At 40.8% G+C, this 23,718-nt stretch overlaps 2 protein-coding genes across 2 annotated transcripts in view; both read left to right on the forward strand.

Moving 5' to 3' along the window:
• The first annotated feature begins 1,709 nt into the window (after positions 1 to 1,709).
• Positions 1,710 to 15,636, forward strand: LOC143841046 (uncharacterized). Its single transcript, XM_077344689.1, has 6 exons — positions 1,710 to 2,302; positions 4,091 to 6,310; positions 7,119 to 7,233; positions 9,875 to 9,957; positions 14,451 to 14,509; positions 15,427 to 15,636. The coding sequence occupies exons 2-6, from the start codon at positions 4,216 to 4,218 to the stop codon at positions 15,547 to 15,549; spliced, it is 2,475 nt and encodes an 824-aa protein (XP_077200804.1). The 5' UTR covers positions 1,710 to 2,302; positions 4,091 to 4,215; the 3' UTR covers positions 15,550 to 15,636.
• The window catches only part of LOC143841928 (uncharacterized), a 32,109-nt gene continuing 23,978 nt past the window's right edge, over positions 15,588 to 23,718 (forward strand). Inside the window, exons 1-2 of the mRNA XM_077346479.1 lie at positions 15,588 to 15,601; positions 15,742 to 15,947. Of these exons, the coding sequence (XP_077202594.1) occupies positions 15,588 to 15,601; positions 15,742 to 15,947 (220 nt within the window). The remainder of the gene's footprint in view (positions 15,602 to 15,741; positions 15,948 to 23,718) is intronic.

Below are 23,718 nucleotides of genomic sequence, written 5' to 3' on the forward strand. Positions count from 1 at the left end.
AAGGACAGCAATATGGGTTATTACTGCTTTGATCATAAACTTGGAACTTGGTAAAAACTGATTAATGGTCCAGTCCACAAATTAGATTAAACCAGCATACAAACGTATAGAATTGAATGACATAGCAATTATAGCAGCACATTATAATGAAAGATCTCAGGATGGCTACAGGAAGAGACACTGAAAGTATTCAGAAACAGAATGTGGGGAATACATAAACAAGATATTTACTTAAGCCATGTTGTTCATAGATATTGTGTTCGTTATGATTCATGTTTGAGATAAACTGTATGTTTTGTGTTTGAGGAACCAACTCATTCACTTCCTTTTATAAAGTTATAAACCTATTTTCAAGTGTTTTTGTTGCCTATACATGATGAGGTAATTTCTCGGATTCTAATAATATTTCCTTATTTATATCTGGAAACTGTGCTGAGAAAAAGTGACTGCAGAGGAGTCATTGCAAAATAAAAATTGTTTACTGTTTTGATTCCACTTTAGAAACTATATTCCATGAAAGATTACACATAAAGCACACAAAGCCAAAAAATCTTGACGCAGTGCCATTTGCTGAGGGTTTTAGTCCAAGAAATTAAAATATTTACTACATAATATTATAGTACACCAAAGCTGAGAGTAATTTGTGATTAGCATTAAAAGCAACTGTAAGCACTTCTAAAAATAATTAATTGGGAAATATTTGATCATTTCTCAAAAAACTCTTCAAGTTCTTATATGAATCTCACATTTATTGAAGTTTTAATTAATCAGATGGGATGTAGGCACTATAAAGGAATATCACCCAAAAATGGAATTCTTTAATTTTTAAAATTCTTTATAGGTATCTGGAAAATGTTTTTAAATACAGTGGCATATGGCAATCTTTTCCTGAAATGAAACACAACAAGGATACCTGTACTGAAGATGCAAAACAATAAAATTGATTCATCTTGATGCTTTTGTGTGTGTGTGTGTGTGTGTGTGTGTGTGTGTGTGTGTGTGTGTGTGTGTGTAGGGGTCACTAAATGTGTATGCAGGTTGGATAGCTCAAAACATGACCAACTAAAAATGTAGCCATTTTATTTCTTAGGATGAGCTCCCTTGGTGCACTCCCCCACATCCTGTCTTGCCAGGACAGATTAGCATAGACACACTTAGAACTAGACAACTGCAGATACAACCAGCACCAACGTCCATGATCCAGATGGACATACTTCACATTTACTACATGCATGCTTGCCTAAGAAAAGCAGGTCACTGGACATGAAACCACTTGTAGCTTAGAAAGATCTCTGGCTTTCAGTGCAGATGGTGCTGGTCAGCTAAACCCCACAGTTCACAATTCAGCCCTTGTGTCTTCCATATCGATCACTGATGGTATTGGACCATAATCTATCTCCTGAGTCAGAGACTTTCAGAAAACGTAACCAGTGTTGTCTCACCAGGCTTTCCAGAGTCCCAGGCAAAGGTTTATCAAGTTATACTATGTGCAATTCATCTAAGACAGATCAAGCAATTGAATCCGGATCTTATTCAGAGCATATTCTCCGGGATTAGTGATCGCAACGAATGAGGACGAGTGAATGTCTCCCATTTTTAAGCGGAACGTTTCTTTTCTGAACGGAGCGGGGAACCGGACTCTTATCAGTGTCACAGTGCCCCCTAGTGGATTCAGCATGCATCTACAGAGGCGGCGGCCCCGAAACAGCGTCCCGAGCGAGTCCCCTGGCCTGCGGCATGCCTCCCGGGGCACCATCAGAGGGAAGTGCGAAACGTCGTGCAAACCCCGTGGCCATAAACGGGGTGAATCTCTGAGCTTGCCTGCCAGGGTCTCCCGTGAGAAGAAAACACAGGCTCTGGAGACCAGCGCTGGCCGGCACGAGCTGAGGGTTGGATTTCCCCAGCCTCAAGTCCACCGCCCACAACTCGGACGCCCCCTCGTGGGACTCCGCTCCACCCGCAGAGGGGCCCCTAAATCCGGGGAGGGGACGGCCGCGGCCCTTTCAAAGACTCGGCGCCTGAAAAGGGGCTTCGCAGGCAGCGGCCCCACGAGCGGCATCCGGCGGCAGGAGGAACCTCAGGCCCCGCCCGGCCTCCCTCCCGCCAGAGCGACGCTGTGGTGGGGCGGCGTCTCCCCCGCCGTTTCCACGGGGACGGCCTGAGACGCGGGCGGGGCCGTGGCGGGCCTCCTTGGTGCCGCTGCCCAGCCCAGAGGCCCCGCTCGCTAAGAGCACGGTGCGGCATTGGCAGCGCTTGGCTTGTGGGCAGCGGAGATGACGGGGCATCTGGAACTATGGAAGAGGTAGGCTCGGGAGCCTCGACGGGTTGCCAAGTACCAAGCAGCAAGCAGGGAGGCAGACCTCCTCGCCCTGTCCCCTCGCCCTCCCGTGACTTTTCTGCAGCAAGGAAGGACCTGGTTGCCCTGGGAGAGGGGAAGTCGGCTTCCACCGAGATGTGGCTGGTTTCTGGACATGTTTTGCAGCACATCCACAGCACAAACACACGGATCGGAGACATGGATCTTTCAGGTTTCATCTGATTTTTACACTGAAGCAAAATAGAACCACCTTCCTATTGTAGATCATGTCTTGGTTGTTAGCCAGTCCTACAAAAAGCATGCATCTACGGTTTTGTGGCATCATGCTGGCACAAAAATGTAGTCCCAATGGATGGATCCTCATGATTTTCCCCTTGACTCACTCCCAGCCCATCATTAAATCATATATGTCCAGAGTCATATACTACATCACAAAAATCATGAATGCACTGCTCTGTTGGACTGCCATGGTGCGAGAAGATAGTTCTGAAGCACAGATCCTCACAAACTCATGATTTTTAAGTAGGCATTTTCTGGTGTAATCTTTGGGGTGACCAACTCATCCATGCTTGGGGACTCTGTTTTTGCGCTACGGTGTCACAAATTGATAGATATATGATATGTGTGTTTGTGCAAGCTGTCGCCATAGGTATATGTGCTGCAATGGGGAGTTTGGGTAACCCAGTGTGAAAAGCCTGAGAATCTATATCTAGTAACCATGTTTTCACACTGTGGCAGTGGCCAGAAGTGGTAGATCTGCGAGTTTCCAAAGACAGGGTGGAATATAAATCCAATAATCATATATAAATATATTATGTTGTGGTAGTGCCAAGAAGTGGTGGATCCATTATTTTTGTGGTGCAGGTTATGCTTATGGACAAGATATGTAACTGAATAATGAATTTAGGGTGACCCAAGGTACAAATCATGAGTATCCATGCTTCAAAACCACATTTTTACTGAAGTGGTGGATCGGTGGTATTTGTGGCACAATTTGAGATTATGGACATGATATGTGATTTGATAGTGAGTTTGGGGTGATGCTGCACAAAAATCCTTAAGATCCATGATGTTCCATGCTTCCGAACCATATTTTCATGCCATGCTGATGCCCAAGGTAGTGGATTTGTGATCTGCAGGTGTAATCTGCGGCTATGGGCATGATATTTGATCTTATGCTGAGTTTGGGGTGACCCAGCACAAAAATCATGGGGCTCCCTGCTTGGGAATTTCATTGTTGTGCCATGGTGGTGGCACGAAGTGAAAGATGCATCATTTTTGTGGTGCAACCTATAGGCTAAGACACAAACCATAATTCAGGCCTACATGAGCAGTTGGTTTGATGTGCCTGTTTTGCTCAGCGCTTCTCAGATAAATGTGCTCACATCCGTTCTAGGTGGTCTGTATGGCCCTTTCCAACTCTATGGTTCTGTGGTTCTATACTGTGAGCCTGATCCTGTTGAGAAGTATTATTTTTTCACTTCCCCATAGCATCACAGTGCTTACCTCTCTTTCTAGATTTCTCCTGACTTCCCTTCTAGGAGTCTGGGGAGTGGAAAAATTACCATGTGGAAGTTCTGTTGTAATGCATGCAAAGAGATGTGAATGGGCCAACTTTTGTACACGTGCCAAGAGTGCAGTGGAGCTTTTGACTATAGTATATAACTTGATCAGAGGTCATATGTTTTGGGGGTTAGTCAGTGCACCTCTAATAACAGTCCTATCCAGTAATACTGCGATAGCTTTCTTCTTTGATTCTGTTTCCTTTTACAGATGGAATATTTGCTTCACAAACATTAGACCATCTATTTGGTGAGACTCTTAATGAAATTGATACACCATGCACTAAGAACCTGAAGGTCTTATGATGTAAGTGCTTACCTTTTTATGGAAGTAAAATGGCTGGCTACATGAATAATACCGGCAATCAAAATTCCACTATGGTTAGAAGTTCCTCATCATATTCCATAGCTAATGCTAAAATATGCCCTCAGAAGTCAACTAACACAGTAAACAGAGGGAAACATCCAGTTCAGAATAATCTTAGAACAGATCAGAAAATAAATATCACAGATGAACCCACATACAGAAGAGATGCAAGCAGCATCTGTACTTCCAAGTTAGCTAACGAAGTTCTTGAGAATGCCAGCATGTTTGAAACACAGAGACTTATACATGTTGTCAGCTGGACAGAACTGTTTCTTGATAAACATCATACTAGTGACAGCATGCAAGAATTTGCTCAGCCCATTGTAAGATCTACCCTGGATCAGAACACTCAAAAAAAGGTGACTCAAGATATCAGAGATACCCAGCCTGAAGATTTTGATCTAGAGCTGTTAAATACACATGCTTCCAATGGATTAAACCCTAAAAATATCCTGGAGCAAACTGAAAAAGGGACTCCTGCTTTGTTGAACCATAATACATTAACCACTTCTCTGGATGAAATGCCAATAGCACCTTTAAGACCAACAAAGATTTATTCAAAGCGTGAGCTTCTGAGTGCATGCACTCTTCCTCAGACCCACTTGAATCTATCTTTTCTGGATGAGCTGTGCCCCATTCAGACAATCAAATATGAGCAGGAACATCAGGAAGAAAGAGGAGCCATTGTGGGGGGAAAATGTAGCATGGTGGTTCACAAGGATAACAACAGAAAAAAAGCCAGATTTCAAAACTCCTATACTGTGTGCAAAGGAGATTACTCAATTTCTGCTGCAATAGATCAGCATGAAAGTTTTGACTCTTATTTTTGGACTCCTCTTAGTGAAAGTTCAGATGAAGAGTGTGCAAATGTTGTGATGACAAAGAAAGATACACTGACCAAGACTCGCATAAATGCTCCCAGCAGTACTAGGTTTTTAAAGCCAGATCATATGAAACATGCTAGTATATCAGTGCTGGAAGAGGGACTTCCCTCCACAATAAGTGCTAAGAGCTTTGAAAATGGGAACCTAACAGCAGAGAACCTTGCAGAGATCAAAGAAAATGATACATTCAAGGATTTCATGCAGACCTTAAAATCTGACAACTCCAGGGATAATGCCAAAAGCACTGCTGAACAGGTTAGAAATAGAAATAACCCTTTTGATCCTGAAGCACAAAAGGATGAATTGAGTTTCCTAGATTTCCAGTCTCAAAAGAAAGGCTCAGTTCAGAAAAAAGAAACCAAATCTGTGCATATGGCAGTGACTGATAAGAGTTTTGAAGGAAAGAAATGTATAGAAAAACAACAAACAGATAACCTATCCAATGGAGAAAACTGCACTGGTGGTCAAACAGAATTAGAATTACAGCCCCCAAAGAAAAATCCATCCAAACTTATCAGCAGTTTGTGTAAAAATGTCTTATTGAAGCCTCTGGGAAATACTACTTGTGAAGTCAGTTCAGGTACCTTTGACCTTCATTATACAGATAATGATGGCTGTGCTGAAGGTGACAGCGTAACACAGAGTCCAGTCCCAAAGTATGTGCAAGGTGATATCAATGAATATGGGTCTGGGGACATTATCAAATCAACAGAAAATCCTAAAAGTAGCTCAGGGGAATTCCTTATCCAAAAAATAAAAGTTGATCATAGTAAGAAGCTATTTTCATATAACAAAGTCTTATCTGATTCCTACAATGAAGATAGTGTTTTGGCTCAGTATTATTTTTACTTAGATTACCTTGGCCAGTCTCAAATTCTTCAGCCTGAAGAGACCAACCATTCATTTTCTTGTGAAGAACTCCATGGCATTTCCCAAGAAGAAAAACTTGCTGCACATTGTCATTTTCAAAGCAGTAGTAGAATGAGGGGTGCAGATACTGAAAATGCTGACAGTGATTTTGGACTTTGTGGAAAGAACTGCAGTAAAGAGAAAAGAGCAGATATGAAACCTCCCGAAGAACAGGAATCAAAAGATCTTTTCATGGACGTTAGCTCCAGACCTTTGTCTCATCTTCCATTGACTGAACAGAGAGGACTTGGAAACCTACACCGTTCAAAAGGTAAAGCTAGACTTGTCTAAGAATTCTATTGCGTACATAGATTGCTTTAGTTTAAAGTTGAATAATGCTATCATTAGAAGCAAGTTGGGACCTGAAATATGTGGAAACGCATAAAACACCAACAACAGGTGCACTCTTTCCATTATGTCTCTTTCACATATACCCACAACTCTGTTCAGTGAACATACACATACATATGGGGGATGCAGAGTGCTGTCAGGTCACAGCAAACATGGCAACCTCAGCAAGGCCAGTGAGAAGCAGAAGTCGTTTGCAGTTGTCTTCCTCGGAGGTCTCCATCCAAGGCGGACCCTGATTAGCTTCCGAGAGCTGATGATAACGGGCTGTGCCATGCTGCCTTCCCTCCCATAAACATACATAAATATCTTCTATTGTTACTTGTTTTAAAATGTATAGCCCTTCCAGTGAAGAACTGAAACGACTGCCTACGTCTTTTTGTGCAATACTGTAATGTGCCTAAGAAAATGAAGAGTTGGTTTTTATATGCCACTTTTCTCTACACAGAGGAGGCTCAAAGTGGCTTACATTCGCCTTCCCTTTCCTCTCCCCACGACAGACAACCTGTGAGGGAGGTGAGGCTGAGGGAGCCCTGATATTACTGCTCGGTCAGAACAGCTCTAACAGTGCTGTGGCGAGCCCAAGGTCACCCAGCTGGTTGCACGTAGAGGAGTGGGGAAATTTCCATATATTTGTATACATAAATGCATGAAAACTCGGGCATGCCTTGTATTGTAAGGTCTTAATATTTTTATGATTGTTTCTACATTCTGTGGAACGTCTTTTGTAGATGAGGTGATTTATGAGATCAAGAAAATTGGCACAAATGTCGCTGATCCTAAGAGACAATGGGAGAGACCCAGCATTGCACGGTCTTCCTGCTCACATGGAGAACTGAAGCCAAGGTTATTATTTTTATAATGTACTATTATGTAATTTTTCCTGTAAGTACTTTAGCGACGTATTGCATTTATTGTATAGGTCTTTACAGTGCTGGGCGGATTATATGTATTCCATGAAGATTACTGTGTTGCCTAAGGGTAGCTATTATGTGCCCATCCACTCAGATGGCTTCATTCCAGTGGGAAATGGGACTGCAATTGCCCTCACATTGTCATGCCAGGATTCAGGGGCCAATTTAAAGGTGTGGTGGAAGCCATTTATGTCAGTCTTTTTGCTATATGATTGGAACTCTCAGACAATGGGGCATCTCTGTTACTTGTCTCTGGATCCAATATCCACCTCCCAGTTCAGCTTTCATGCTAGCTGGCAGCAACCTGAGGCTTTGGTGATGAGCTTAAATAGTTTTCTCTCAAATGTGGAGAAAAAGGGATTTTAAGGAGAAGTGACAAGCCTGTCATTGGAACTGCATAGATGAAAAGTGTGCTAAATTCACTTGACATCAGGATTAGTGTTTTGCAAAGGCAGCATGACTACTCAGGGAACTCTGATTTATTATGCTTTTCCCTGCAATGTTTCTCCATTTAATGAGAAGGCTAATTGGTAATTAGTACCATTTGGGCTGAAGGGTCCACACCTATATGTAGAATTTTCTTATTGATATAGTAATGTTAACAGATTTTTTCCCACAAAGCCTAATGTATTAAAGTTAGTGGATGTTGTCATGATTTGTGCCTTAATTTCTTTCATATTTTGGAGTGAGCATAGGTAAAATTGGGACAGTATACTGATTTATATAACAGTGCCTAACTGCTTATTACATAATTAGCCAAATAAATATGTGCATTATCAAAAGTGCAATATAAATACTTTTTGTAATGCTGAATGAGATGTAATATAAATTACAATATATTAAAGATAAAACTGAAATTCATCATTACAAGAAAACGATATTGTTTTGTTTTCCTGTTACAAAAAAGACTCTTAAGTGTACCTGCAGCGTTATCAATTCTCCCTTACAACAATCACTATTATTCCGATTGTATATATTGCCATTGTTTGTAAGGACAGCGGTGGCATTCAGATGTCACAATAACCTGGTTTGTTTATTTAAAATATTTACAATGCAATCCTAAACCAAGGGCCACCTAAAAGCCTTATAAGCCCATTGGTTTCAGTGCTTTGCAGTGTTATACACCACCATATTTTTATTTTAGGTAGTTTATAATAAAATAGATTTTTAAATGGTTTTATGATTTTATTGCTTGAACACTCCCTCCCCACAAGTGGGCCCAGGGCGGTTTACGACAATATAATATCATACAATTCATGCAGTAAGGCTGATTAAAATCTCAATCAAACCATACCAGCCCCAAAATTATCTAAAAGTTTAAACTGCAATACAGCAATATTAATAATAGCAGAAGCAGCAATTTAAAAATGTGAAATGTCAGCACAGGACATTGTACGTCAAAAGCTGAAATTAGAGCAGCATTAAAATGGCAGTTGACATGGTTATAAAAATAAAAACAAAGCTAAAGCATAAATACACCAGCTTGGTGTACTAGTTAAGAGCAGCCACTTCTAATCTGGTGAGTCGGGTTTGATTCTGTGCTCCCCCACATGCAACCAGCTGGGTGACCTTGGGCTCCCCACAGCACTGATAAAGCTGTTCTGACTGAGCAGGAATATCAGGGCTCTCTGAGCCTCACCTCCCTCACAGGGTGTCTGTTGTGGGAAGAGGAAAGGGAAGGTGCTTTGAGACTCATTTGGGCAGTGAAAACTGGGGTATAAATAGCATAGCAGACAGTAAATAAGGTGGACAAATAAGGGACAATGGACAACATTTTAAAAGTATGGTTTAAATAAAACCCTGATCAAGACAAAAATCATTTGACCTGATGCCCAAAGATAACCAAATTTGGTGCCATTTGAAGAGAGGGACAGGAAGGGCACCACAACCACAAAGGTCTTTCATAGCCAGCCATCCAACTATCTGTCTACCTATTGCATTTGCTGGCTGCTGATAAAGTCTCACTATATAATCAACACATTTTCTATTGGTTGGATGCGGTAAATGGGAGGGGAAGCCAAGTTTCTTTCCCCTCCCCTGTCTCTCTTTCCATCTTGCATTTTACCACACTCCCTAACCTTGCATTCCCCCAGAAAGTAGATAAAGACTTTAGAAGAAACATAAAAAGGTAAAGGTAAAGGTATCCCCTGTGCAAGCACCGAGTCATGTCTGACCCTTGGGGTGACGCCCTCCAGCGTTTTCTTGGCAGACTCAATACGGGGTGGTTTGCCAGTGCCTTCCCCAGTTATTACCGTAGAAGAAACATAAGCATGGCCAAGTTATTCATACTCGCTTTCTTGGAATAGCTGTTGAAAAGCTGGTAGACCGAGGAGAGAGGTCAAATGAATTTACAAACTGGCTGGATGGCAACCTGGCTCATATTCAACTCTTTATAAATCAAACTGTACTTTATAAATGGTGGTCTATAGTGACACTTGAATGTATCTAGTGTCTTGCCTAAGCATTTCATGAGTTTTAAGGGATCTGAGCACATGTCCAAGGCCAACAGTCTAGTAATTAGTCAACATTAGTTCGCTCATAGCCTTTTTATTATTTTATTTTTCTTGTGATAGATCCCAGCATGTTCGAAGACCTGCATCAGCTGATGAAAACAGAAGGAAGGGCAGCAATAAGTCCTGGAGTCTTCTGTTTTCTGGTATGTGAAAAGAAAGAAAGCAGAAAAAGAGAAGAGGCTATGGGTGCTTTTAGGAAAGAAGAAACAGTGGGGGAGGGGAAATGAGATGCCTCCTGCAAGTCATTATGGCTTCTCACTTGGCTATTAATAATTTTCTTAGTGTTTTCAGATAGCTAATATTGTTTTCCAATAGTGGTTTTATTCTATACAAACTCAACTGCATATAGAAAACAAGACAAAATACCACCTGGGAAATCTATAAGCCTTTGACGTCACCAATCTTTCTGGCATGTTTATAAAGCATGTAATCAAACTACAAAATGTTTCCCTAATTCCTTTTGTGGGTCTGTGATACCTGACTCTGTGGCTCAACTTAAGGCCTGAGGGCTTCACATTGTTACTGGAAGAAGCTCAATCGGCAAGGGAGACAGAAATTCCAGTTGTATATCTGGAATCTGGAAACAGCATGGTCTAGCCTAAAGTTGGATATCAGCTTTGACTCATCACTAAATATCTTCTGGATTACTTTAAGGGCTTATTTTGGTTTGGCAGGAAGTCAAAAGATATGGGTTTCCTTGTTGTGCCCGTTAATTGGGGCAGGGAGTTTGATGAGGGTACTACTTAAGAGCTTTGACCTAGATCAGGGGTAGTCAACCTGTGGTCCTCCAGATGTCCATGGACTACAATTCCCATGAGCCCCTGCCAGCATTTGCTGGCAGGGGCTCATGGGAATTGTAGTCCATGGACATCTGGAGGACCACAGGTTGACTACCCCTGACCTAAATGACCCAGGCTGGCCTAATCTCATTAGATCTCGGAAGCAGGGTCAGCCCTGGTTTGTATTTGAATGGAAGACCGTCAACAAAAACTAAGACAGCTATGTAGAAGCAGGCAGTGGCAAACCACCTCTGAACATCTCTTGTCTTGGAAACTCTACAGTGTCTCCATAAGACGTCAACTTGATGACACTTTTCACCACCATCTACATTACTATTTCAGTGCAACTGATAGGCATTGTGGGTGGAAGTTCTGAAAGTTGAATGGGAAAAGCTTTTGTCTGTGGCCTTGAAAACCCTATGCAACTTGACCCTTCCCACCACCAATGCACCTTGAGTCTCAGGGTGGGTTATAAATGAACAAAGCAAATAAATAAAAATTACCTTCTTAAGGTGATCTGCCTTGTATACTTTAATGGAAATATTGCTTGAATTAACTGAACAAATAAAGCCTTTGTCTTTTTGAAATTTGATGCATATGTGTCTCCCAGATTGTTTGGGATACGATCATCAAAATGTACAGTATTTCTTACACATATCTCCATTGAATTAGGCTGGAGTATTCTGTATGCACATTATACTACCTGTACACACTCTCTGAAGTGCAGCATAGGGGTTCATTTGGTATGGAGGAGTAGCTGTTGCTCATGAATCTCTATAAAGTAGCACATTGTTGCTTTGCTGTGCCTTTAATGCATTGGGAGGGGGGCATGGAGCTCAGGAACAGCTTCCTGGTTTATTATTAGTATATAAACATTGATGATATTGATTCACAGAACTTGTTTCTGGAACTGAAACTGTGTGGCTAGGTGCTTGCTTAAACTATGTGTTAATTACAAATGCTTGGTAACAGCACATTAAGAGGTTTTGTCCACTCTAGAAAACTCTAGGATACTATTTCCCACATGCCAGTTTAATCATACCAATTTAAACTGTTCAAGGAGTGACATTAGAATGCCTTTGTGGATTGCTCAGCATGGTATCCATTTTCCCTCTGCCCTATGGATGTGACTGAATAATACCGGATGATGGATGGCACTTCAGAATCTGTAATACTTTCTGGGAAAACAAGAAGCTCTTTTCCTGGGTAGAAGATATTTTTGATTTGGTGTAAGTGGAATGACAGTGTAGTCTGTCAGATTAAGCAAATGCATTAGTCATTTGTTTTCCTAAGAAAAGGTGTGTGTGACCTTTCAAAAAGGCTGAAATTAATAGAAGTTAAAGCATGAGCCTAATGAAGAGCAATGTAATAATTGCATTGCTATAATTGTATGTAGCATAATATCAGATAGAATCATAGAATCATAGAATCATAGAATCATAGAGTTGGAAGGGGCCATACAGGCCATCTAGTCCAACCCCCTGCTCAACGCAGGATCAGCCCAAAGCATCCTAAAGCATCCAAGAAAAGTGTGTATCCAACCTTTGCTTGAAGACAGTCAGAACAGCTTTATCAGTGCTGTGGGGAGGCCAAGGTCACCCAATTGGCTGCGTGTGGGGGAGCGCAGAATCAAACCCGACTTGGCAGATTAGAAGTCCACGTTCCTATCCACTACACCAAGGTGGCTCTCTACACCAAGCTGGGGAACCATTTGAAACACTGTATGGAAGAGGCAAGTTGGATTACTGTTAATATAATGGCCGGGAGCCTGGAAAAAGAAACAGTAATGCATGGCATGGAATGATTGGCCAAAGGTATCCTGGTGGGAAAGGGGGCAACTCAGCCTTCCTGTGCCAAATAGGTCACACAGAATCGCTCCATGCTAGGAAGGAAAGAGTTAAATGTTCAGCTTACTCAATATAAGCTTGCCAAGTTCCGAGGAATAGAGAGAACAGAGATAAGTTTTCACAAATGCAAATATCTTTTTGCTGGGTTGTGTCCATTTCTTGTGTCCTCTTCTTCTTGTGTCCACCATTTCTTGTGTCCACTTCTTCTCCTGCTGGCTTGTGTCCATTTCTTGAAGACGAATTCCAACATCGCTCACCAATTTAGTGTAATTTAGCCAGAATGATTTTTTACTCATTCTCTGCATCACCTGTACTGTGTTCTGCTATCACTGTCTGTATTTTCATACTCTTTGGGATTAGAGTGTCTATTAGTAGTAAAGATCTTTTCTCTTGTAAAGATCTCACACAGCTGTTAAACCTAACTCATGCATCAAACCACTCATCTGTACCAAGATACCAAATATGCAGTTTAATTAATTGATTCATTGATAAATTATTATATTTATATACTGCCCTCCCCTTGCGACTCAGGGTGGTTTACAGGAAACATAGTAGAGGTAAAAACATGGATCAGTAATAACAGTGTAGGGGACACATGGATATACAGAAACTCTTCTTTTAATGAATTGGACCTCTGGAGTTGTTTAGGGACACATATGGGGTTCTGATTGGTGTTAGTTTATGGGAAGGATAGAAAAGAGAGTTCAGACCCTTTCAGGTGACCTACCACCACAGCCTCTTGGCTGCTCATAGCCTGGAAGCCAAGGAAAGGGAGGATTGAGGAATCACAGGATCAAGGCAGCACCATCCCTCTGTGGGTTCATGAGGCTCACCCACAGAGACTAATAGAGCCTACTGGGCTCTGGAATGCTTTTGGGAACTTTAAGACTGCAAGCAGCTCTTTTGAGGTGTCAGTGTAAGCTTAGAGCATGAAGTGCCTGAAAGTTGTTGATAAGATTTCCTCTTGGTGCCCTCTTCCTGGTCCTTGAGGTGAATAGTTTTCTACATAGTTGGAGTCTGAGAGACAACTAGAACAGTACTGGTGAAAAGTTTTGAGTGAAGCTGACAGAATTTGCTGTAGAGGTCACTTAAAGGCCTACGAGGTGTCAGTGATGCAAAGTGCCGTCAAGTCACAGCTGATTTATAGTAAAACTAGCAAGGGGCTTTCTAGGCGAGAAAAAGAGGTAGCTTGCCATTGGGTGACAGTGATAGCAACAAAAAAATTGTACCACTTTGCTACCATTCGTCCACCTAGCTTTTGGTTGGCATCTGCTGCCTCTTGGGTCTGAGTCCCTAAATTCTCTGGAGCTGATATGTAATTGTGACACTTTTGCAACTATTTTGTTGATAATATCTCAAATATGCTCCAGTTTCAACACTGTTCACAGTAATCTTCAAGCAATAGAAGTGTGTAGCCCATTGGTGGATCACTTTGACAGAATCCTGATCCCTGTCCATTGTGGTTATTCAGATCTGATAAGGAAAAGGTTAGTGACTTGTCATTTTTGTTCAGTTCCTAACAAGATGCTTATTCATCCTTGCTTAAAAAAGAATAGCTGAGGATAATGTTGTGGCTAATTATTGTCCCATCTGTGCACTGCATTTTTTGAGCAAGATAATTCAAAGGGTTCTGGTTAACATGTACAGCAGCTGAAAATGTGTCATTATCCAAAATGAAGACACATACCAGGAGTATTGTATATAGTGCATTCTCCTAACATGCGTGGCAAAATGTAATGATAGAAAAGAGTAAGATTCCAGTTGTACCTTAAAGACTAATTCACTGCTCACTTCTGAAAATATGTGGTAGGGTATGAGCTTTCATGAGTCACTTTTTACTTCTTCAGGGTGCTACTCTTATGCTGCTACAAACCAACATGGCTACCCGTCTTGATCTGTCTCTGGTGAATTTTTGGACTTGCATGTTTTTGAAGTTGCTTGCTGCATCTTCTATATCCTTCTAACTATGGACAACTTTGAAATCCAAGTGAAATTTTGTTTCTTTTCTAGGGGAAAAAAACAGACAGCAGCATGAAATTGCCTTTCAAGGAGATGAGGAAAGGAATGTGGTAAGCATATTGCTTCTTCCCAGCTGCAATTAGACCTAAACAGAATCAGTTGGAAAAATATATGCAGATCTATATATGTATAATCTTATACAACAAATGCCTTAAAAGTTGATCTTGGCTGTATAAAAGATACCAATCTTTGCAACAGAACCTTAATAAACAGCCAAAATATCAAAGGGTGCATGTTAGACATGGTTATCTGAACCTCTTGATAGAACTTGATATTTATTATTGACCATATCATCAGTTTGTACAAGTTAACTCCCTAGGCTTGTAACAATTCCATCTATGTTTCCTGACTTGTTGTTTGTCTGCCACCTGGCAGCATTCATTGGTAAATAAAATTCATCAAGGGCATCCCATGAAGCCGATGGGAAGTTGAATAACTAAAATGTGAAATTTGCTATTAGAGAATGGCCAAAGGCAAAGACAGCTTTAAAATGGATTAGGCAGATTGATGGAGGCTAGATCTATCAGTCACTAGCTACTTGCTATGGGGACTACAGGGAACCTCCACATTCAGAGGTAGTCTGAATCCCAGTGGTAGGAGGCAAAATAGGAGGTGGGCCTCGGACGCTATGCCCTGTTATTGGACCTCCAGAGTAAATTTGCTACTGTGTCACAGGATGCTGGTCTACATGGAGCAGCATTCTGATCCAGCAGGGCTTTTATGTGCTTATGACTTGATATTTCAGTGTCCAGTGTCCTATACCCAATCATCCATGTGTGGAATGTGGATTTCCACCATGTTTCTCTACATTCCTGCAGCCCTTGAATATCCAGAAATATCATTTCAAGAGTTGTGGTCTGTGTGGAGGAACAGATGTAAAGGGTTAGAGTGAAGAGGGTCAAGGAGATGAATTTGCTGCTTCTGTAAATTCAGGGAGAGGTCAATTTCATTTCCCTTGTCTCTCCAGCCCCACCTTGTGGCTATTCTTCCATGCAGGTTCTGCAACCTCAGAAAGAATGTGGGAAATCCTGATGTTAGATGTCTTTGCAACAGGTTTATAAATGCAAGAAGGAAACTGACATACTTGTAAGAAGGCTTCTCCTTGTATTTGCCTGTGGGACAAAGAAAATGCTGTTTATTGTGTATATGTCTGCATTTATATTTCCTTTTTGCCCTTTTGGATCTTGTTGATTTTAGAAAAGTAATGAAGACAAGGTTTTGTCGTGGCTCCTCCTTCCTGATGAACTGTGGTTGTGCATTTTCTCCCTGCTGACTCATAAAGATATTTCTCAGGTTTCTCAAGTCTGTCATCGTTTTTATCAGCTTGCTGTGGATGGCTCTTTCTGTACGTATATCAGGTTTTGTCGTGGCTCCTCCTTCCTGATGAACTGTGGTTGTGCATTTTCTCCCTGCTGACTCATAAAGATATTTCTCAGGTTTCTCAAGTCTGTCATCGTTTTTATCAGCTTGCTGTGGATGGCTCTTTCTGTACGTATATCAGAGTGAGTAAATAGTAAGGGCCAAACCAGACGAGATGCCGGGAGACTCTTTAGTTATACTGAGCAAACTGAGTCTTGTGGGTATAAGCAATATGTCATTAGACATTTCTTTCACCACCATCAAACCAGTGGAGGTAAGATTGTGTTAATAAGCTATACATCTTTAATTTCATGAACTTTCTATCCAAAGTTCCTAATGTTCCCCTATTTTATTATGGGTTTTTGTGTGTATATGCACACAGTCTTCATGCATCCAACAAAGTGTACTCTTGTTCATAAAAGCTGATGCTTCAGTAAATTTGTTTTTGCCACAACATGAATACAGCAACCCCATTGGGGGAAATATGGCAGGATTCTCTTTGCAGTTCTCTAAGTTGAAGCTCTTTGTTAGAAATAGAGAAGCTCTGATAGTTTCCGTAGGAAACCTGAAAGAAATATTTCTTATGTCAGATTGATTTTCTGAGAAAGTTCTGAAATTTTCCTTAAACAATAGCTCACCACTGTGTCTTCCCACAAATTCACTGCTATAACGACTCTGAGAGTTGGTTAAGCAAGGACAATTTTATGGTTATCCAGTTTCCCAAGGTACGCAAAGCTCCTAAGATGGTCTCAACTTGAGGGCCTCAAGTATTGGAAATGGAGAAAGAACCCTGTCCAAAATAGTTATAACTCACTTTAACCTTAGTATCCTCACTTACTTAGTGTAATCAACCTACGCTGGTATTAATTCAATGACTTAGGTTACTATAATAAATATAATAAATAAATATTTTAAGGCCTAAATCTTCCATCATTCTTTTTGAAATGATCCTACTTATCAAAACATACTGGAAGCTAAAGGTGATAAAAGCTACCTACAAAAAATAAATAAAAGGAATTTCATGGATGGGATATTGCATGGAGAAATCTACATTAAACCTCACTGCTCATTTTGTCCCTGCATTATAATGCAGCAATATTATTAAGTAAAAAAAATAATCAGTATTCTAATACAATCAAAATCATGCTTAAAAACCAGTCTTGTTGTTTGGGGAGACCAGGGGGTGGGTGGAGGTGGAGGGCGGGGTTTACAGGCGACGCTGATGCAACAAAAGGGTGGTGGGAAACACAATTTGATTTTAGGAGTTCCACAGTTGAAATTTGTGATTTTACCCAAAGGAAGAAAAATACAGGGAAAATGTGAATCCAGAAAATGTGGGGTAGAAAAGAAGAGATGAATTTTTTACATCCCACTCTTCACTACCCAAAGGAGTCCCAAAGAAGCTTACAAACATCCTTCACTCCCTCTCCCCACAACAGGCATCCTGTGATCTAGGTGGGTCTGAGAGAGCTCTAATGGAACTGCTCTGCAAGAATAGCTTGAAGAGAACTGTGACTAACTAGCCTGAGGTCACCCGGGTCACTGGCTGCAAGTGGAGGGGTGGAGAATCAAACATGGATCTCTAGATTAGCGTCCACTGCTCTTGACCACTACTCCACACTGGTAACAGGGCAGTACATTTAGAGCTGCTCCTGGAACAACCAAAAATTATGCAGAAAGGTTTACAAACATTGATGACGTAAGAACACTGGAGTGACAGTTTACATATGTGTGTAAATGGTCTGAGAGTACAGTGTTAAGCTTTTGGCTTCAAGGAAGAATTAATTTTATTATATTACTTTATAGTTGTAATTTATATCTACTGGTTATTTCCAGAGGACACAGTGGGCTTGGAGTTTTTGACTGAGCTTTTTCAGTAGTGGCACCTTACCTAAGGAACGCCCTTCTGCATGAGGCTTGCTTACCACTTGTGTTGGTTTGTTGGTTTGTGTCGGTGTCAGGCCAAAATATTTCTGTTCATCCAGGCTTTTGAGTAAGCAATTGACTTTTTAAATACTGCCATTGTTGGGAAACTGTTATTCTAAACTGTCAGTAGTCTCTTTCATGGTCTCTTTTTATGCCCGGCTGATTTTTAATTCTGGGTTTTAATAATTATATTTTATGGCTTTTTTGAGATCTTATGAGCCACCTCTAGCATGTATGTGTCAAGGTGGCATTAAAAAAATCCCAAATAAAATGGACAAACCTTCTAGTGTACTTTTAACATCATGAACAAAAAATATCCTTTAAAAATGAACAAAATAGATGGGGTAGGAAGTCTTGTACCTTTAAAATGGCCATGCCAGTAATCACTCAAGGAATGCACTTGAGTGAACCAGCTGCTGCAAATGAAATTCTAAAAAAAGATCATGTTTAGGGCTGTGGCAGGGGAGGAAAACAAGCCGAAGGTCACCTGCTTTAGGTCGTTCCACCTAAGCTTGTGTCACATTCCCACAGTGAATTCCAATACAAATACTTAACGCCTTGAGCAAACAAAGGTTGGCAATTAGATGCAACCAAGTGTTGCCTTTCAGTAATGCTGAGCAAACCTTTTAGAAGCAAAGTTTTATTTTGTTAAAGAAGGAGCAGTGCTTTGAAGAAGTGGCAGCAAATCTATAGTGGCAGCAAAAACTCACAAGAGGGTGAAAGGGATAGCATTATTATAGAACCTGAAATGTCATAAATGGGGCAGGAAGTCTTGTATCTATGAAGATGAATAAAAAAACAACCAATTCAAGACAAGTTTGGTTCTTACAGGACAGTTAATGTAGAATTCATTGACATTTGTAGCAGTATTCCTGATTGATTGCATGATGCCACTGTTGTACCACTGGAGCTTTTTTTCTTTAACGTATTTCTTCTTCTTTTATAAAGTTAATATATTTAAAGACCTATGGGCTCACATAGCTTGGAAAGCACAACCAAACATAGGATACTCTTTGGACTAAGGGACACTTGAAAGATTTCCCTACGGTTCTGGAGAAAGAAGGCTGGAAAGACATAGTATAAATTGATTAACAGTGTAATTGATTAGTCTGCTAGTGTAATTAATGATATAATCACAGTAAGGCTGAAACCCAGCATGCCATCAGTATTTTCATTTTTTAAATTTTCGTGTTTGACCAATTGCTAATCTATGAGAAGAAACATCCTTTTATCCCATGATTAATAATTTCATTCAGGAGCATTTGGTGAGAGATTTGTCAACAACTTCTAAAGACACTCTCAAAAATCTCCAAAGAGTTGATGAAACAGGATTTCTGTTAGCAGAAATCTTGCAAATATTTCCTCAGACGACTTGCTCTTTTCTATGCTCAATTATTCTTTCTTGAAAATATAAAGTTTTAATGTATTTCCGATTATTATTGTTATGTGCCTTGGGTCCTGATCAGTCAGAAGAAAGTAAGGGTACAGCTATTGTAAGGAGATTCAAGTTTGTTAACACTTTAGAGTCTGTGAAAAAATGCATTTTTACATTGAAAGTTTGACCAGACAGAACTCTTAACCGAGGTCTGAAGGAGGCAGCCATACACCATGTGCTCACCTGGACAACTGAAGGAAGCTTCAACATAATGGAAACTCTATAGAGATCTGCAACTTCTTAAGCTAAGGAGCTTGAACAATATCTGATAGATCATGTATGGAAGGAGGGCAGAGGAACAGTGTTTTACCTAATTCTTTTGAATCCATTGATTTGCTTCACAAGGACTGGTTTCTGTGATCCTGCCTTTAGAAGTGACTAGCAGGTGACTAGCAGACACAGGACTTTTTCAGTAGTGGCACCTCACTTATGGAATGTTCTACCCCTTGAGGCTCACCTGGGCATTACATCACTTTCTTTTAAGCACTAGACCAAAACTTTTCTGTTTGCCGAGGCTTTTAATTACTGTAAGTGGTTGATGTTTTAACACTGTTTTAGTTTGGAAACTGTTATTTAAACTAACAGTGGTCTGTTTTTGGTGTTAGGCTTGGTCTTTGTTGCTGGGTTTTGATTACTTTTAATTTTTTAAATTATTTTGTTTTGTAAGCTGCTTTGGGTAATGTCAGGGAATGAAGTTGGACTTTTCTGTGTTTGAAGCAATTGCTCCGCCAGTGAGCTGTGGCCTCATCCCTTGCAATGAAATTCCATGCCCTTCATTCTCACCAATCCACATCAAGTCAAAGTAGTGAAGTGGGTTCAGTGCATTTTTATGCCAGCACATGAACTTTCCATTGGCGCTAGAGTCTTTGCTAACATCCACCTGTGTTGTATGGCTTTTATTGGAGGTGGGACCACCGTCCCTCGACTCCCTTTTTCAGAGAGGGGCTGGGGAAAGGGAGGGTTGGGAAAACTCTGCCTTTACTATTACTTTCTGTGCCACTGCGTAGCATCCAGCCCATTCACATTTGAACTTACCAAATATGTGCATTATTTAAGAGTCTATAACATATTTTTAATAATCAGATTTCAAATCTGTATTTCAAATGTTTAGTTGGCTGTTTCTCCAAGAAACTTTGGGTGGTGTTTATGGCTAGCAAATAGTTAACGAGTGTCAGCAGTATACTAACGTAAAAGTGCATGAAGTTCCTTTTGTTACACTGTCTGTTTTGTGACTAAGTCTGTTTGAAAATTTACCCAACAGCAAGTGCTTATTCCATTGCTATGTACACTACTGGGTGGTGACAACTGTACACAGTCAGGGATACAAGACACTTTTCTTTGCAAATGCATCTATATTACTTGCTTGTTTTTAACCATCTGTTAGTGTCATTCTGCTCACAGTGTGAATCACATTTTACTACTTTAAAGCAAACCTGATTCACAATGATTCCTTCTGATCTTCCCCACCCCATTCAGTTGCTAAGATTGGCACCTTCCTTCCTAAAGCCTTTGGTTACTTTACTTGCAGAGGCTGCAAGTCAATGACCTGAATCTTAATGTATCATGACTTAGTCTGGTAGGATGAGATACACCCTGAAACATAAGAAAGAAGACTCCAGAATACAAAAGAGATCTCAGATGGGATAACCCATAGGAGATAAAATCCTATTCGACTGAATATGAAATGCTAGAGATGGGATGCTGGGAGAGATGGCTTTGAGACTAAATCCTTTGAGACTGTTTAGGACCATATTTTGGAGAACAGGGTGATTTTTAAAAATTAGATCAGACTATGTGAATTTTCTGATTGAAATGCTTTTAAAGTATTAGTCGTCCTAATAAGTTGGGTCTTATGTACAGACTCAAGCAGTGCAGAACTAATTAACAGTGGCAGCACTGCTTCACTGGCTGTAGACAGGAGAGGGCTAAATGGCATGAGCTAATTTTAAGAATGAATTGGGCCATGACTGATGGGGAGCTGCTCTATATAAAAAGCCGAATCTAGTCAAGAGCAAGTACCTTAATTATGAGGAAGCCGTACGTTGTTACATCTGCTAAAGAAAAATTACTGTTGTACTTGTCTGTGTCCTCTTTTCTGTATAGCCTCTGTGTATGGTCGGCTGTGAAGGAAGGGTGTATCAGCCAACAGTAGGCAAGGCATACAAAACAAGTGATGACATAAAAGGAATGGGTAGATGGGTTTTGTTTTGGAATAACATATTTTAGTACTAGAAGAAGAAGAAGAGTTGGTTCTTATATGCCGCTTTTCTCTACCCCAAAGTCACCCAGCTGGCTGCATGTGGGGGAGCACAGAATCAAACCCGTCTCGCCAGATTAAAAGTCCGCACTCCTAACCACTACACCAGGCTGGCTCTCCTTGCATTACCCAATGTTAGCCAGCTTTTATTACATATAAATACACATTGTTGCCTTGTGGATTGTGTGTTGTTATAAAGTGAATTTCCTTGCTATGATCTGGAATGGTTCCCCACCTGTGTGGGGCTAGTATGGATTAAATACTCCGGAAGATAGAGACATTCAACGAGATCTGAACACAATGGAAAAATGGGCAAATGAGAACAAGATGCAATTTAATAAAGATAAGTGTAAAGTTCTGCATCTGGGTCAGAAAAATGAAAAGCATGCCTACTGGATGGGGGATACGCTTCTAGGTAGCACTGTGTGTGAACGAGACCTTGGGGTCCTTGTGGATTGTAAACTAAACATGAGCAGCAGTGTGATGCAGTGGTAAAAAAGGCAAATGCCATTTTGGGCTGTATCAACAGAGGCATCACATCAAAATCACAAGATGTCATAGTCCCATTGTATATGGCACTCGTCAGACCACACCTGGAGTACTGTGTGCAGTTCTGGAGGCCTCCCTTCAAGAAGGACGTAGATAAAATTGAAAGGGTACAGAGGAGAGCGACGAAGATGATCTGGGGCCAAGGGACCAAGCCCTATGAAGATAGGTTGAGGGACTTAGGAATGTTCAGCCTGGAGAAAAGGAGGTTGAGAGGGGACATGATAGCCCTCTTTAAGTATTTGAAAGGTTGTCACTTGGAGAAGGGCAGGATGCTGTTTCCGTTGGCTGCAGAGGAGAGGACACGCAGTAATGGGTTTAAACTTCAAGTACAACGATATAGGCTAGATATCAGGAAAAAAATTTTCACAGTCAGAGTATTTCAGCAGTGGAATAGGCTGCCTAAGGAGGTGGTGAGCTCCCCCTCACTGGCAGTCTTCAAGCAAAGGTTGGATACACATTTTTCTTGGATGCTTTAGGATGCTTAGGGCTAATCCTGCGTTGAGCAGGGGGTTGGACTAGATGGCCTGTATGGCCCCTTCCAACTCTCTGATTCTATGACTCTATGATTCTCTGCTGTCATGCCTTTTAAATTATTTCCTCTTTATGGGTTTTATCCCTTTAAGAGATTTGTGTGTGTGTTTCTGCTTTTACTTGGAAAGGTGCCTTTAAGATGAATATTGAATTATGTGGCATTCCATTGGTCCTTTTTCGCACTATGTGTTACTTTGAGTGCCTCCGTCCTGTAAAACAGTCATAATTGTTACGAATAAGGCCAGTTTATCCAAGAGCAGAGGATGCTTTCTACAGCTTTGTTTATTCTGTTTATGTGCAGTATTGTACTGCAAGCAGTAAGTGGCTTAAATGTTTGCATCATGACTATCTCAGGTGTGATTTAAAGCAATATCACTCACTGGCAGTGCAATCCCAAGGAGAGTCACACCTTTTTAAACCCATAGCTCTGTTTAGAATTGCTAGATTAGTGTCATTGTAAGCTCTGAAGAAGAAGGTGGTCATTTCAGATCTTATCTTTGTCATCAACTTTTAGGTGGATTTAGGCCTCTCACTATCTCATCTGGAACATGGGGAATGACAACATAGGTTTCCTTCACAGGACTGTTGTAAGGATTATTAAAAGAATGTATATGAAGAAGAAGAGCTGGTTCTTATATGCCGCTTTTCTTTCCCCAATCACCTTCCCTTTCCTCTCCCCACAACAGACACCCAGTGGGGTAGATGAGGCTGAGACAGCCCTGATATTACTGCTCTGTCAGAACAGCTTTATCAGTGCTGTGGCAAGCCCAAGGTCACCCAGCTGGTTGCATGTAGAGGAACATGGAATCAAACCCAGTCAGCAGATCAGAAGTCCACACTCCTAATCACTACACCAAGCTGGCTTTAAACATTAGAAGTGCTTTAAAGATTCAAAGTGATCTATAAATGCTATCAACATCATCTGTCTCAGGACTGAAAACCAGCTTGAATTCTAGCCCTTTTGTAAAGAGTTAAATACTGTGCTTCAAAATAAATGGATGTTGGAATTGCATCAGTAAATATTTAGTCAGAAGCAATTAAGCTTAGGACTGGAGGATAACAGTATAAGCGGCAAAGCCTAGTAATAAACATTTTAAAGCACAGTTGCCTAAGTGTGCTTAATTTCTTATTTGCCTTAATTTCTCAGTTTGAAACCAAGCTTTTTTTCTGCCTCAGTATTCTTTTTGTGATTTAATTGCTAT

Source organism: Paroedura picta, chromosome 7 (genome assembly GCF_049243985.1).
Source record: "Paroedura picta isolate Pp20150507F chromosome 7, Ppicta_v3.0, whole genome shotgun sequence".
Classification (NCBI taxonomy): domain Eukaryota; kingdom Metazoa; phylum Chordata; class Lepidosauria; order Squamata; family Gekkonidae; genus Paroedura; species Paroedura picta.

Coding starts and splice junctions, on each gene's coding strand:
- LOC143841046 (XM_077344689.1), top strand. CDS start 4,216: ATGGCTGGCTACATGAATAATACCGGCAATCAAAATTCCACTATGGTT. Junction 7,234..9,874: donor CATGGAGAACTGAAGCCAAG/GTTATTATTTTT, acceptor TTCTTGTGATAG/ATCCCAGCATGTTCGAAGAC. Junction 14,510..15,426: donor GAGATGAGGAAAGGAATGTG/GTAAGCATATTG, acceptor TTGTCTCTCCAG/CCCCACCTTGTGGCTATTCT.